Raw genomic sequence first — 14,526 nt, 5'->3', positions numbered from 1 at the left:
GATAATATTGAAATGGTTACATCTCCTTAGAATGGACCATTGAAGGTGGGCAAAGTGAATTGCACCTGGTAATGAAGGATTAAAATAGAGTACATGAATGTGGGTGGTAAAGCACAGGATAAAGGTACCTGAAAGAATATGTTATCAAAAAAGGAAACGAAGGAGCAGTAGTTATTTAAATGTTGGTAGCTGGTGACAGACTCATGAGCAAGGACTGGATAAAAAACATCGAAGATGCTCAGAAGGTACAAAGCCTTACATGTGGAGAGTGAATGATGTTCAAAAGCAAGAGGAAGTGTTATACAGGCACTAACGAATGACAAGAAAGGTGGCAGGAAGAAGATAGCAGGAAGCGCACATTCATAGAGAAGACTGAGACTGGGGCAGCCATGAGGAAGATAAGGATGTACAACTTGGATGGTGACAAGCAAATGGAAAACATGGAAAGTAAAGATGTGGGGGGGGGGGGTCACATGGGCAGTGAAAGAGGGAGAAATGTATTGACATAGAGAGAAAAGCTTGATTAAGAGAAGGGGATGGATTGTGAAAATGAATAGCGACTGATGACAGATGGGGACATAACCTTTATACTTGAAGATGACAAAGAATAAAAAGAGGTTGCTATGCCAAAAGGTAATGCCGTATCACTCTCCGAGAAGAAGTTTCTGAGACGGTTATTTGCACTCCCAAAGAGTACTCCTCCAGTCCCACTCTATTTAGACTTGTCTTTCAAGACAATTTCCTGGAAGGTTGACGTTCGTCTTCTATTGTACTGGCATAGAATCTGGTCCTCACCCGCCTTAAAAGCCTATAAAGCATCTCTCATAGATGTGCTAGCTCTTTCTGGCACGCAGCAGATACCTTGGCTCATGCCTGTAAGGTCCCTGCTTGGGAAGCTAGGATTGGAAAACCTTTGGGTAACACCCGAGGCTTGTGCTTCTAGCTCAAGGACAATAATTAAAGCTGCCTATTGGCAGATGGAACATAGGGAGAACATAGGCAAAAGCAGAGGCTGCTTGACTTTAGATTTTCTGGAGTTCAAGTAGTCCCCCAGCTATGAGGCCACGAGCAATGAGATTATTCCCACCCTGGCTAGGAATTTGTTTTTACAATTTAGATATGCGACCTTACCAATTAGGTATTTATGTGCTAAGTGGGTGAATATGTATCAGCAGTGCTCTGAGTTCCAGATTTAAAGGGACCTAGAGAACACCTACCTCATTTTTTGTTTTTTTGCCAAGCATACGACGTTCAGAGGTGAACATGGTTACTACCCTTATGTAGATCATTTGGTGTTAGAAGCTATCTGGATGCCACAAGGATTATAGGTTATAATACCTCCAGATCGGTGGTGTTTGCGGTTGCTCGAAACCTTCAGGCAGCATGGATCTGGCGGTCTAAGTGCATCCATGCTAATGAGACAGAGTACTCCCCATTCCCCCACAGGAAGGAATACCTCACACCTGGTTCTTATTTTGTTTTAATTTATCTACTTGTTGTTCCAAAAATTGGATTTTAAGGCTTTGTAATCTGCATTTGTCCACCAAATTGTATCTTTTTAAGAGTGTTTTTTATGTACAATGACCTTAATTCCCCTAGGTAGAGAGAGAGCAACAGTAGTCCCTCCTATGCATTTCTCGTGCAAGATGACATATTGCACCCATTGGGAGTTAGATTTAGGACTTTCTTGAGGTTTTTTGTTTTTATTTGTATTTTTGAACTTATTTATTATTAACAGATTAATCAATTGTAATGCATAAGACTAAGTACTGTATTTACTGTTCTATGCAATGTGTATCTGTTTTACTGTGCTTTTATAGTGCTTTGAACCGAAATAAAGCGGACATGATGTTGAAAAGAGGTGTATGAACTGCTGAGGACAGGTAAAGGCGACACAATCTGGAGTGTGCAGTGATTAGTACATAAACAAAGGAAGCTGTTAAAGGCTACTGAAGCTGAAGTAAAATAAAAGGAAAAATGTAAAATGGATAAAAAAAGTTTTACACTGGGAGACTGAGGTATGACAATGAACATCTGAACTTGCATGTGAAGAGTACATGAATTGAGATCTGGCAATGAAGTGTGTAGGTCAAAGACTAGGGAATGGGTATTTTTTTTTTTTTTTTTTTTAAGTAGTAAGCTGATCGTGAGGTCACTGATATCAGTGACATGAACCCTCTCCTTGCCCAGCGTCCCCCATAGCTCACAGCTCTTTCTCTAATCTGTTCCGCTCGCACTGGGCAGATTTCAGCTCTGCTGTGATGTTTAAACGAGCAGCATCCAAAAGCAGATCTTGTTCATGAAGCTTTTTGGCCATCTTCTCCTGCTCGGCCTGTGGAGGTGAGAACAGCAAAACTCTGTTACAACAAACTGTAAATATGAGGCAGGGCCATAGAAACAGAGGACAAAGTAGTCAAACTGTAATCAGTGAGGTTGAGGCAAAGGTATAAGCTGGAAGAAAGAGGGACATTTTAGAAACCTGCTTATGCTTTGATGCCTCATATCTCATAAGGGACTCAAGTAAATCAACAATCTTCAAAAAGTATCAAGACAGAGTCTAAAATGAAAACGAGGTGTGATCTACTGCAAAGGCGAAAGGTACCCTAATTGCAAAAAGGGTCAAAAAGATTAAAGTTACAAGGAGGAGTAACACCCTTAACCCCTACGCTGCCAGGCCTTTTCCCCCTCCTGTGCCGAGCCTTTTTTTGGCTATTTGGGGCAGTTCGCGCTTAGGCCCTCATAACTTTTTGTTCACATAAGCTACCAACGCCAAATTTGCGTCCTTTTTTTCCAACATCCTAGGGATTCTAGAGGTACCCAGACTTTGTGGGTTCCCCTGAAGGAGACCAAGAAATTAGCCAAAATACAGTGAAAATTTAGTTATTTTTTTTTAAATGGGAAAAACGGGTTGCAGAAGGCAGCTCGTGTTTCTTTCCCTGAAAATGGCATCAACAAAGGGTTTGCATGGCAAGATCACCATCTTCCCAGCTTTCAGGAACAAGCAGGCTTGAATTGGAAAACCCAATTTTTCAATACAATTTTGACATTTTACTGGGACATACCCCATGTTTACTATTTTTTGTGCTTTCAGCCTCCTTCCAGTTAGTGACCAAAATGGGTGAGAAACCAATGCTGGATCCCAGAAAGCTAAACATTTCTGGAAAGTAGACAAAATTCTGAATTCAGCAAGGGGTCAAGTGTTTCCTACAGAAAATAACAGCTGAAATAAAAAAATATTGAAATTGAGGTGAAAAAACAGCCATTTTTCTCCATGTTTTACTCTGTAACTTTTTCCTGCGATGTCAGATTTTTTAAAGCTATATACCGTTACGTCAGCTGGACTCTTCTGCTTGCGGGGATATATAGGGCTTGTAGGTTCATCAAGAACTCTAGGTACCCAGAGCCAATAAATGAGCTGCACCTTGCAATGGGTTTTTATTCTATACCGGGTATACAGCAATTCATTTGCTGAAATATAAAAAGTTAAAAATAGGTATCAAGAAAACCTTTGTATTTCCAAAATGGGAACAGGATAAGGTGTTGAGAAGCAGTGGGTATTTGCACATCTCTGAATTCCTGGGTGCCCATACTAGCATGTGAATTACAGGGCATTTCTCAAATAGATGTCTTTTTTACACACTGCCTTACATTTGGAAGGAAAAAATGTAGAGAAAGACAAGGGGCAATAACACTTGTTTTGCTATTCTGTGTTCCCCCAAGTCTCCCGATAAAAATGGCACCTCACTTGTATGGGTAGGCCTAGCGCGAACGAAAGGAAATGGCCCAAAACACAACATGGACACATCACATTTTTTCACAGAAAGCAGAGGTGTTTTTTGCAAAGTGCCTACCTGTGGATTTTGCCCTCTAACTCAGCCGGCACCTGGGAAAACCTAGCAAACCAGCGCATTTTTGAAAACTAGACTCCTAGGGGAATCCAAGGTGGGGCTTTGACCAGGTTCTGTTACCCAGAATCCTTTGCAAACCTCAAAATTTGGCCAAAAAAAAAACACGTTTTCCTCTAATTTCGGTGACAGAAAGTTCTGGAATCTGAGAGGAGCCACAAATTTCCTTCCACCCAGCGTCCCCCCATGTCTCCAGATAAAAATGGTACCTCACTTGTGTGGGTAGGCCTAGCGCCCACGAAAGGAAATGGCCCAAAACACAACGTGGACACGTCACTTTTTCACAGAAAACAGGTGTTTTTTGCAAAGTGCCTACCTGTGGATTTTGGCCTCTAGCTCAGCCGGCCCAGGGGGGGGGGGGGAGGAGGGCAGAAATGGCCTAAAATAAATTTGCCCCCCCAACACCCCCACCCGGGGAGCGACCCTTGCCTACGAGGTCACTCCCCTTTGTGTGACATTGGCGCAAAAAAAAAAAATCCCTGGTGCCTAGTTGTTTCTGCCCCCCTTGGGGCAGACTGACCTAAAATCCGCTGATCTGCCCCCAAGAGGGGCAGAAATGGTCTAAATACAATTTGCCCCCCCCCCCAGGGGAGCGACCCTTGCCTAATGGGTCGCTCCCCATCTCTAAAAAAACAATCAAACAAAAAAAAAAACACCCAAAAATGTTTGCCCTGGCGCCTAGAGGTTTCTGCCCCCAGGGGAGGCAGAAATGGCCTAAAATAAATTCCCCCCCCCCCCGGGGAGCGACCCTTGTCTACGGGGTCACTCCCCTTGCGTGACGTTGGCGCAAAAAACAAGATACCCGGTGCCTAGTGGTTTCTGCCCCCCTTGGGGGGCAGATTGACCTAAAATCGGCCAAATGGCCTAAATACAATTTGCCCCTCCAGGGGAGCGACCCTTGCCTAAGGGGTCGCTCCCCATCTGTAAAACAACAACAACAAAATCCCCGGTGCCTAGTGGTTTCTACCCCCCTTGGGGGAAGATCGGCCCAATTAAAATAGGCTGATCTGCCCCTCAGGGGGGCAGAAATGGCCTAAAACAAATTTGCCCCCCAGGGGAACGACCCTTGCCTAAGGGGTCGCTCCCTCATGCCAATTTCATTCAAAAAATAAAATCCCTGGTGTCTAGAGGGCGTTTTAGCAGCAATCCGGCTGCCAAAACGCTGAGAGAGACTTCAAAGGGAAGGAAATAACTTTCCTTCCCTTTGAAGTCTCTTGGCCTCCTCCACGTGATCGGATGAGAAATGCTTTTGCATTTCTCTTCCGATCTCACTGGAAGCTGAGCTTCAGTGCGATGGGAGGAGGCCTTGTGACAATCAGCGTGCGATCGCGCGCTGATGTCACAGGTCGGGGGGGTCGGGGTGTAAGGGGAAGGGCTTCCCCTTCCATCCCTGCCTCGGGGGGGGGTGGGGGGGGGGAACCCCACAGAGGGAGCGCTAGCGCTCGCTCTGGGCTCTGTGCCCAGGACATAATGGTTACGTCCTGGGCACACGAGCACTGTGCCTCAGGACGTAACCATTACGTCCTGGGCACAGAAGGGGTTAAGGTGACCATTAAATTCACATTCATCATGTAACTGTGTTTTCAACTGCGAACACCAGCAGCCATCGAATATTGTTAACACTCCAGCAACAGACAGTTCAAGATCTGAGGTGTTGAGTGAACATCCAGCATGGACAAACTGGTCACCCCAAATTATCCCGGCTCTATCCAGGTTTGTGTTTCAACCCGGTTGCAGCTCTCACCCCTACTGCTGCGGGTTCTTTATCACCCATTCACAGCTTTTGAACATAACCAAACGTACAGCGCATTATGCCACTGGAACCACCCTGTGCTTTGGGGTGATGGGTGAGAGCGAAGTAAGGAGGAGGTTTGGGTACAGAGAGGAAGAGTGTAGTAAGTCATTGGGAACGGGTAGTGCAACCAGAATCATGAGGGGTTCAATAATCCAACAACATATATTGGTGAAGGGCAAAAGGTCTCAACCCAGAGAGAGGCATGGGTGGAAATATTACAACTGGATTTTGGTGAATATTTAAATAGACTACATTTTACCCTTCAATTCTAAAGTTCTCTAGTTATCCTATATCTTAAACACAGCCATACATCCTAAGTATATGCTCAGTTGTGCATAAATGCCAGTGATACAAACAATGGCTCACATTCTGAAGAGGCTAGGAGAGCGTAAATGTATACAATGTCTAAGATATCCAAAAAGGTAATTTATGCTTGTGAGTACGCTACACATATACATTTACTGTAACACATAAGTAACTTTACTACTTTTGGTCATTTGTCATTTATAAGTGTAAAGTTACTCAAATAGTAAGTCCAGCACCATACATGATCACCCAAGCATGCCTTGTGGAAGGAGGTGGAGTTCAGGTCCCACTTGGAGATGTTAGGGTTGCCTGAGTGGGTGTGCCTTCTTACACTGTCCATGGCAGCCCGAGAGGGCAGTCAGGGAAACCTGATGCCTGGAAGAATGGCCAAGGTACCCGTCAAGAAGAGGAAGGGCAAGGGAACCAGGAACCCCACTTGTGAAACTCCCATGGTCCGGGAAGATGCGGACCCTCAGGGGGATGTATCTTAACCTACAAGGAAGGATGTGGCTTACCTGTGGAACCTACTTTAACTGAACAACTGGCAGAAGGAAGGGGGTCCCAGCAGGGAAGAATTCTGCAAGAGACAGAGAGAATGCCATACTCTTGTGAGCCTATGGCAGCAGGAAGTAGCCTAGGGTGCTTGTGAAAGGTCTGGTGCTCATCCGATTTACTGGGAGAATGGTCTCCTGTATAGCGAGCTTTAGGTGCGTGAGCCTGGTGCAACCCATGTTTGGGTGGCCCCCCACTGCTACAGGGCCTTCCTATTTGAGCTTGTTAATGACATTCCACTGGCAGGTCATTTGGGGAATAACACAACCTTTGGCAGGCTTGTTACTCACTTTTACTGACCTCAAATGAGAATGGCCTCAGATGCGTTCTGCAGGTCCTATCCTACCCGCCAGGCCAGTAGCAAGTCAGGAGGAAAGTGCAAGGCTCCCCTAAAACCTTTTCCCGTCATTGGCACACCCCTTGAAAAGATGGGCATCCACATAATTGGACCTCTGGACACCAAGACAGCCATGGCAACAGGTTCATCCTGGTCTTGGTGGACCATGCCACCTGGGACCTTGAGGCTAACCCTCTGAGGACAGTGACTGTGCCCACATGGCCAAGGCACTGATGGGGATCTTTATCAGTGTGGGGTTCCCCCAGGAGGTGGTTTCAGACAGGAGTACCAACTTCATGTCAAGGTACAGGAACGCCATGTGGCAAGAGTGTGGGATAACCTACAAGTTCTCCGCTCTGTACCATTCTAAAACCAAAGGGCTTGTTGAAAGATTCAACAGGAAACTGCAGCCTCACTTGTGTACATAAAAACGCTGCACCACTTGTCTGGTTGGCTCTAAGGCTAGGATTGGATCGACCTGAGGTCAATGGCAGTCCCCTCGCAAGAGCTCCCATTGACCTTGGTTTGATCCATTCATGTCATGGGCACTAGGCTTAGTCACACAAGTGGTGCAGTGTATTTATCAGTACAAGTAGAGTAACACTGGGTGGGAGGTATTTTGTGGATTCCTGCAGATTCCGGAAGTTTCAATCACAGAAATATAAGGAAAATGCATGATTTCGGGCAATGTTTTGAGGTTTGCAGGGCATTGTGAGTAATAAAACCTTGCGGAATCCGCACAAGGCACACCACCTTAAGCTCCCCTAGTGGTCTAGCTTTTAAACATGTGCAGGTTTTCTAGATGTGCTTAGATGCCGCCCGAGTTATGACCCAAAATCTACAGCCTCCCACATCGGAAGAAAAGGGTCAATTTTCAGCGGCAAAATGTTATGTCCATATTGCATTCTGAGTCCTTTCCTTCCGTGGGCACTAGGCCTACCCACAGAAGTGAGGATCCATTTTTATTGGAAAACTCACAGGAATGCTGAGTGGAGGAATGTTTGAGACTCCCCAAAGATTCCAGAACTTTCCATCAGAGAAATGTGAGGAAAATGTGTTTTTGTTTAGTCAAATATTGAGGTTTGCAAGGGAGTCTGGGTAAAACAACCTGGTGAAAGCCCACATGTCAATCCACCTTGTATTCCCCCAGTTGTCTAGTTTTCAAAAATGTACAGGTTTGCTAGGTCTCCTTAGGTGCAAGCTGAGCTAGGGCCCTACCTACTTGGGAAACTTCCTGTCACAGTTACTAGGCCTACTTACACATGGGAGGTACCATTTTGAATCAAAGATATGTGAGAGCATAGAACAGCATATTATTTGTTTATTAACAAATGGAATTTGTTGCAATTGTGCCTTCAAATGTAAGCCAGTGGGTATGAAAGAAGACATTATGAAAAATAACCTTTACGTCACATGCTTTTACTAGGACCCACTGCTCCTAACCTCCAAATCCTGGGCTTCTTTCAGAACTACATAGGTGTACTTGATACTCAATTTTTCACTCTACATATTTCACTGTATAAACCAAGTGCACAATGAAAAACTACTGTACGGTGCATCTCAGTTGTTGATTCTTTGTACCTCCGGTTCCTGAAAAAACTTACAAAGAATATAAATCCCTGCAACAAAAAGGGCCAAACGAAGGAACAAGCCATTTACCTTCGGCATTACATTAAATGGTGGAGACTATCTAGTCGAAGTGCCAGGCTGGTGGAAAATAACATCTTCAAGGCCTAATGTGTCCAGCCTCTTGGATACCCTATCCGCTGGAGGGGTAGGGGATGAGCTAGGATTTACCTGGGAGGTGGAGGCTTGGATGACCAAGCTCTCCAGGCTAGGGTGTTGCTTAACTAAATTGGAGTCCCCTGGAGTGAGACAATGGCGGCGGGTGGTTCTGTTCACAGGAGTCACTGTACTGGTCCTGGACCAGGTCCCAAACAGGATGTCGGTAAGGGCTTCATTAAAAGGGAGAAGTGGTTTTGAGAGTGTAACTCCTGGCTGAAGCACCTCTGTCGAGACGCTTGTCTTGACTCCCACTGAAGACAGCTGAAGGTCCAGGACCTCAGCCGCCCTTTTCACCAAAAGGCAAAGCAGTTAAGGGTTTAAATATAAATACAGACAGGAAATACACTGTTATTCATCTGTATTTATCGGTCAAATCAATAAAAATGGAAAACTGGGAATCTCGATTTTAACCAATACAAAACAATTCCATCAAGATCACCTTTAATGAGGTCGCTTAAACGGGGATTCCTCTTTTTACTTCTGGGTAAAGATGTAGGGTAATATTATTGCAGTGATCCTGTACAAAAAGGAGAGCGAGAAGGAGAGAACAATATGAGAAGAAGAAATAGAGATGGGGAGAGACAGAAAAGGGGAGAGACAGAAAAAGAGAGAGAGAGAAGGTGAGAGAAGGAGAGAGAGAGAAAGAGATAAAGAGAGAAGAAGAGAGAGCGGGAAAGAAGGAGAGAGGGAAAGAGAAGGAGAGAAAGAAGAGAAAGAGAAGGAGAGAGAAAAAGATGAAGAGAGGAAACGAGAGAAAGGGAAAGAGACAGAAGGTAAGATAAAGAGAAGAGAAAAGAAAAGGACAGAAGGGCAGAAAGGAGGAGAGAAGGAGAGAGAGAGAAAGAAGGAGAGAGGGAAAGGGAGAGAGAATTAAGGAAAGAGAAAGACGGCAAGAAAGTAGGAGAGAAAGGAAGGAAAAAGAAAAGGAGAGAAGGGAAAAGGAGAGGAAGGAGGAGAGAGAGAGAAAAGAAGGAAGGAGAGAAAGATAGAGAACAAGAAAAAGGAGGGAAAAAGAAAGAAAGCGGTTGACGCAGGCAGTGTGTTTAAAAAGGGGCGCTGTAATGAAAGAAAGGTACGTAAATATGAGATATACCTATAAATTAGGAAAATAAAGCTCAGAAGGGGTTAACCATGCGCTCCAGCGATACTTAGCTGTTCTAGACGCAGCGGCAGGCACTGGTCCACAGGACTGGCCCAGGCGCGCGCCGCGTCAGTGGTCCACACATTGTTGGGTGCGCGCGCTCCACATTCTACTGTGTGACGCCAGAGTTTTACAATTAAAGGGGACTAGCAAAAGCGCGGTCCTTAACTTAAAACCAGACTGTCGTATTTCACAATCAGTGTCTGTTAATAACAAGTCCATGTGCAGACCATTCAAATTATTCTTACATTTCGTTGTTTGCTTTTTAAAACACGTCTAATAAGCGCAGGCACTCGGTACCTGGCAGTACCAGCCCATTTAAAACACTGCATGACCCAAGCACCCCGAAAGGGCGCCATGGGAAATCGATGCAAACAGGGGCGCTTCTTGGTCTCGCCAGGAGTGTGATGAGCTGTATAAATTCTAAAGTACTATACAATGTTAATGTCTTCAGACAGTACATAGTGCAGTGATTGTCTACCCCGAGCCTTTATACCCTCGTGGCTCTAGGGTCCTGGGAGTATTTTGCGTCGTATAACCCAGAACCACAACCCAATAACACGTTAAGGGGGGGGGGGGGGGTTCAACAGCTCCCACCCAGCAGCTGCAAATGTTACTTGATTCCTCGGGGCTGAGTGATGCAGAGATCCCGGATGCAGGAAGCAGAGTTGATACGGGATGCAAGACTGAGATGACGCAACGCCTCATACAACTGCTCTCCAAGAAGGTTCAGGCCAAAACATTCTAGGTGAGGAATAATCTAAGAAGAGGAACAGATGGGGGAGGGGTGTTCTCACCCAGTCCTAGAAGGATCACCCTCAGGCGGTCCCATCCGGCGACAGCCTGCTTCGAAAATAACCACCCGAGATAATGATCTGAACATCCACCGGGGTGAGGTTATCACTAGTGCTGCAGGTGCAGTGCACTGGGGCACAGGGGTCCCACTGCATTCCAATTATAAATGTTTTCACTACCCAACCAGGGCAGGGGTGTCCATCTCCTTGCTTGTATTAGAGCCCAGGGCATCCATACTATGCCAGGTGGAATGCCCCTAATGGGTTCTATACAAGTGTCAGTACCCCATCTTTGGCACCCATTCCGTAGTGAGGCTTGTGAACTTCTGTTCAGTAATGCACAAGTATGCACCTTTTTCGTCACCCCCCAAGTCCTCGAAGGCTCAGCCCCCACAGTCGAGCACTGCACCTATAATAGGAAGATTCTGAAATACTTGGCTATTTTGTAATTTTCATAGTCAGCAACGTACATGCACTAGTTTTACTTTCTGCAGACGTCTGCTTGAAAAATATGTACGATTGGATTTAGATTCACTGTGGCCACCACTCAAACCACACCAGTCTTCAACCTCACAGCAGAGACTTGAAATATTTAGGGGAACAAAGGAGCGGTCCGGGACTGGTGGTTCACTCTCAAAAATTCACACTTCTACCAAATGGAGGATTTTCTTCTCATAAAATTTCAAATCTGGAGGCAATAAGAGTCCAATTTTTTATAATAATTTTCTTTTTTTTATTTATTCGGATTAAGAAAAGGACCTATCCGAAAATATGCACTATCTATTTTTTACTCCAAAATCTTTGATTAGTGTAATCCAGATCAATTTATTAGTAATTCCCATGTGTCATAGATTGGTCCTGGACGTTAACATTCATCTCGAAAAGGAGCTCTATAACTTAATGAACAGAAAGCATCGCAGGGGCATTACTAATACATTGGATTACACCTAATTTCACCGAATCAAGAGATTTTGAAGTAAAAAACGGTGCACATTAGATGAACGTGCACTAGCCCTGAAGGTGCAACGGTCAGTCACAAAATGCATGCCGGCAGCTTGGGAAATTGCTTTGTCTAGATTGGAAGAAATTCAATGGAAACAACGGCACAGCTCTAAAACTCTGGACCCTCGGGGGCATGTTTGAGATTGTCAAGTTACCCTGCTGAGCTGCGTGACAGGGAAAGCGCAGGAATTTGCTGTATTTACATCAACCCTGCGCATTCCTGCCTTTTCTCCTGCGCTGCTGCCCCTTTAGCAGCCTAGTGCCGACACAGGCACCCTTGTACCGGGGTGCAAGCGTGCCTCCGTTGCATGCGGGACTGCTATTGTGCAGGAAGGTGCACCTTCCTGCACAAAAAGAATCCCCCGAGGAATATTCCTGTGTGTCCTGCAGATTGCAGCACATGCAAGAAGAGGAAATAACGAGGAGAAGTACAAATATTTGTCCTGGTTACGCCTCTCCTGGGAAGGTGAAGCATTTTGGCACATTACCAGGTTTACCTGTTCTGGTAAATCTGGGAATTCATCAAACTCCACGGGAATTGCATGGGAACACTAATGCAAAGCCCATGGAATGCCTTCCCAGGGCTGACTAAGGCAACGCAGCGATTAGCGCTGCGTTGCTTTGCTCCAGATTTACAGAGCCACTCACGGACATGCAAAGTGGCCTTGAGTGGCTTCATAAATCGCATTTGGAGTTTGCGTCACGCATGTACCAATTGTTTGGTGCAAACACCAGGCAAACCACCTCCCAAATATGCCCCGAAGTGCCCTGATCTAGAACAAACACTTGCGTTCATTCACATTTCTAATATCCCTGCACAAACTAATTCTGCATAATGTCCACCCCCCTGTGGTTTGAACCACCACAGACCTCTGAGAAGAACATCATTGGTGCACTTCCCAGGGGTCTAGTTTCCTCAAGCACTGATGTGAAATCCCAGAGGAAGGTCAGCCAGCCTTGAGGACAACGTATGGCAGAATGAGGCATGGTCAAAAGACAGAATTTTTCTAATTGGCTGTTGTTATGCAAAAAAGATAGATAAATGTCACTTTTAGGAAAAGAAGGGGTCAGTAGTTAAGGCAAAGGAGCAGTGGCTCTGGAACTAGGGATGCAAGAGGTCCTGTGCAACGACACAAAACTTATAAGCATTTAGAGAGAGAATTAACAATAAAGGGGTGCATCAAATGTGTGCCTATGACAACACAACAAAGGCTGTGAACAGAACATTGACACATATCCCCTACAACTTTAGTGAGGTGATGTTATTGGCCAGCACCCTGGCATAAAGGTATTTGTGAGCTTCTAGGCGAAGCTGGTGGAAAGAGTTGGAGAAACAGGACATGTGGAGTAATGAATCAGAGTAAGGTTCCCTCCTGAGAAATGTAAAGTGGATAGACAGGATACCCATCCACTTATCCACTTAGGGAGGAGGGAGCATGTGACATCACATTGCCTTCCCCGGAATCCGCTGGCTCGCTCTGGGGGCAGGGCCGGCTTTAGCATGTGCAAACTGGTTACACGCCCAGAGGGCCGCCCTCCAGAAAGGGGCTGGAGATCCCTGTAGAAGGCTCTTTATGACTTAAGACCAACCAGTCCAAAGAGAGGTGGGTTTAAACACTTTTTTTCTGAAGGTGCATGAGCGCATCATCTTAACCTTCTTAATCGTACCCCTTAATCTTGCCCCCCCCTCCTACTTCTCCCAAAATTTCAATACATGAACAATTAAGGTGGGTGAGTGGGGGAGGGCACCAAATTTGGTTTAGCTCAGGGAATTCTCTGAGCAAGTGCTGAGGCGGCAGCAGGGTAGCCAACTACTGACCGGGGTGTGTGTGTGTGGGGGGGGGGGGTTTAAATGTATATCAGTATGACCATTTTGAATGCACAATCTGAGATCATAACTGGTCTGTTCTCATGTGTTCCTCAACACAGAGGGTATGCGATTCATGTACATTGTTCTGACAGAAATGTTAGTTAGACCGGTACCATTTAATTACAAAATAATCCTTAGTTCATAACAATTTAATTCTAAATTGCATTTAATCTGCAGAACAAGTTTAACGTGACAGAATTTCGCTCAGGGCAAGTATTCTGACTCAAGTCCTATAATCTGATTTACTGTGTCTGGAGCATCCCAAATCCAAGTTAACACTGGCTACGCCACAATAATAAACTGCTATGTTTACATGCTCCCTAGGGTATATTTTCCTAAACCTAGGCGCTCACTTGCCCTTTCATTTTCTCAGCAAATGACCATGCAATTGATGTAGTTTCAGGCAAATCAAATGCTCCATATTATTGCATTAAGTTCTCCTCCATTCTTCCGGACGTGGCTCGTGCTAACGCGCATTTGTCAAGCATAATGGACGATTACAACGACGTGCGGCCATTGGTCAACACAGAAGCTTTAATGCACTGTGAAGATCATTGTGTTGATTGTGCACAGCAGAGCTCTGCACATGGCAAATTATGTATATTTCTACGTATAGACCGCCAACATGCACAGCAGAATGAATAGTTCTAACAAGGCCTATTGGTACCGAGAGGCCACAGTAATGTATTTCCCAAGGTTACGACAAGATATGCACATTCATACAAGCAGCTTACAGTTCCGCAATACGCAAAGTCAAAAACTGTGCACACATAAAACACATTCATGCACAAGAAAGGGTGTGGGCCCAGCTATGCAGATTGGAACATAGAGAGTACCACAAATCATCAGCACAACTCTACACACGGATACAGAGAGCTCACTATGCTGTTCTTACTGGGTCACAGCACATTTATTCCAAATACCACAATGACAACAAATGGAACTGTTCTAATAATGCTTATTGGCACACGGAGCTCAACGTACTACCCTATACAGTAACTACTGGATAAACACATTGGTACTGCAATACACACAGTCA

General features: G+C 45.2%; 1 protein-coding gene across 1 annotated transcript in view; it reads right to left on the bottom strand.

Annotated features, from left to right (window-relative positions):
- CCDC150 (coiled-coil domain containing 150) overlaps window positions 1-14,526 on the bottom strand; it is a 192,498-nt gene that overhangs the window by 114,482 nt on the left and 63,490 nt on the right. Inside the window, exon 11 of the mRNA XM_069213090.1 lies at window positions 2,208-2,332. Coding sequence (XP_069069191.1) covers window positions 2,208-2,332 — 125 coding nt within the window. The remainder of the gene's footprint in view (window positions 1-2,207; window positions 2,333-14,526) is intronic.

This window comes from Pleurodeles waltl, chromosome 11 (assembly GCF_031143425.1).
Source record: "Pleurodeles waltl isolate 20211129_DDA chromosome 11, aPleWal1.hap1.20221129, whole genome shotgun sequence".
In the NCBI taxonomy this organism is placed as follows: domain Eukaryota; kingdom Metazoa; phylum Chordata; class Amphibia; order Caudata; family Salamandridae; genus Pleurodeles; species Pleurodeles waltl.
The sequence above is the reverse complement of the archived record's forward strand: the minus strand, read 5'-3'. Positions and strand labels throughout refer to the sequence as shown.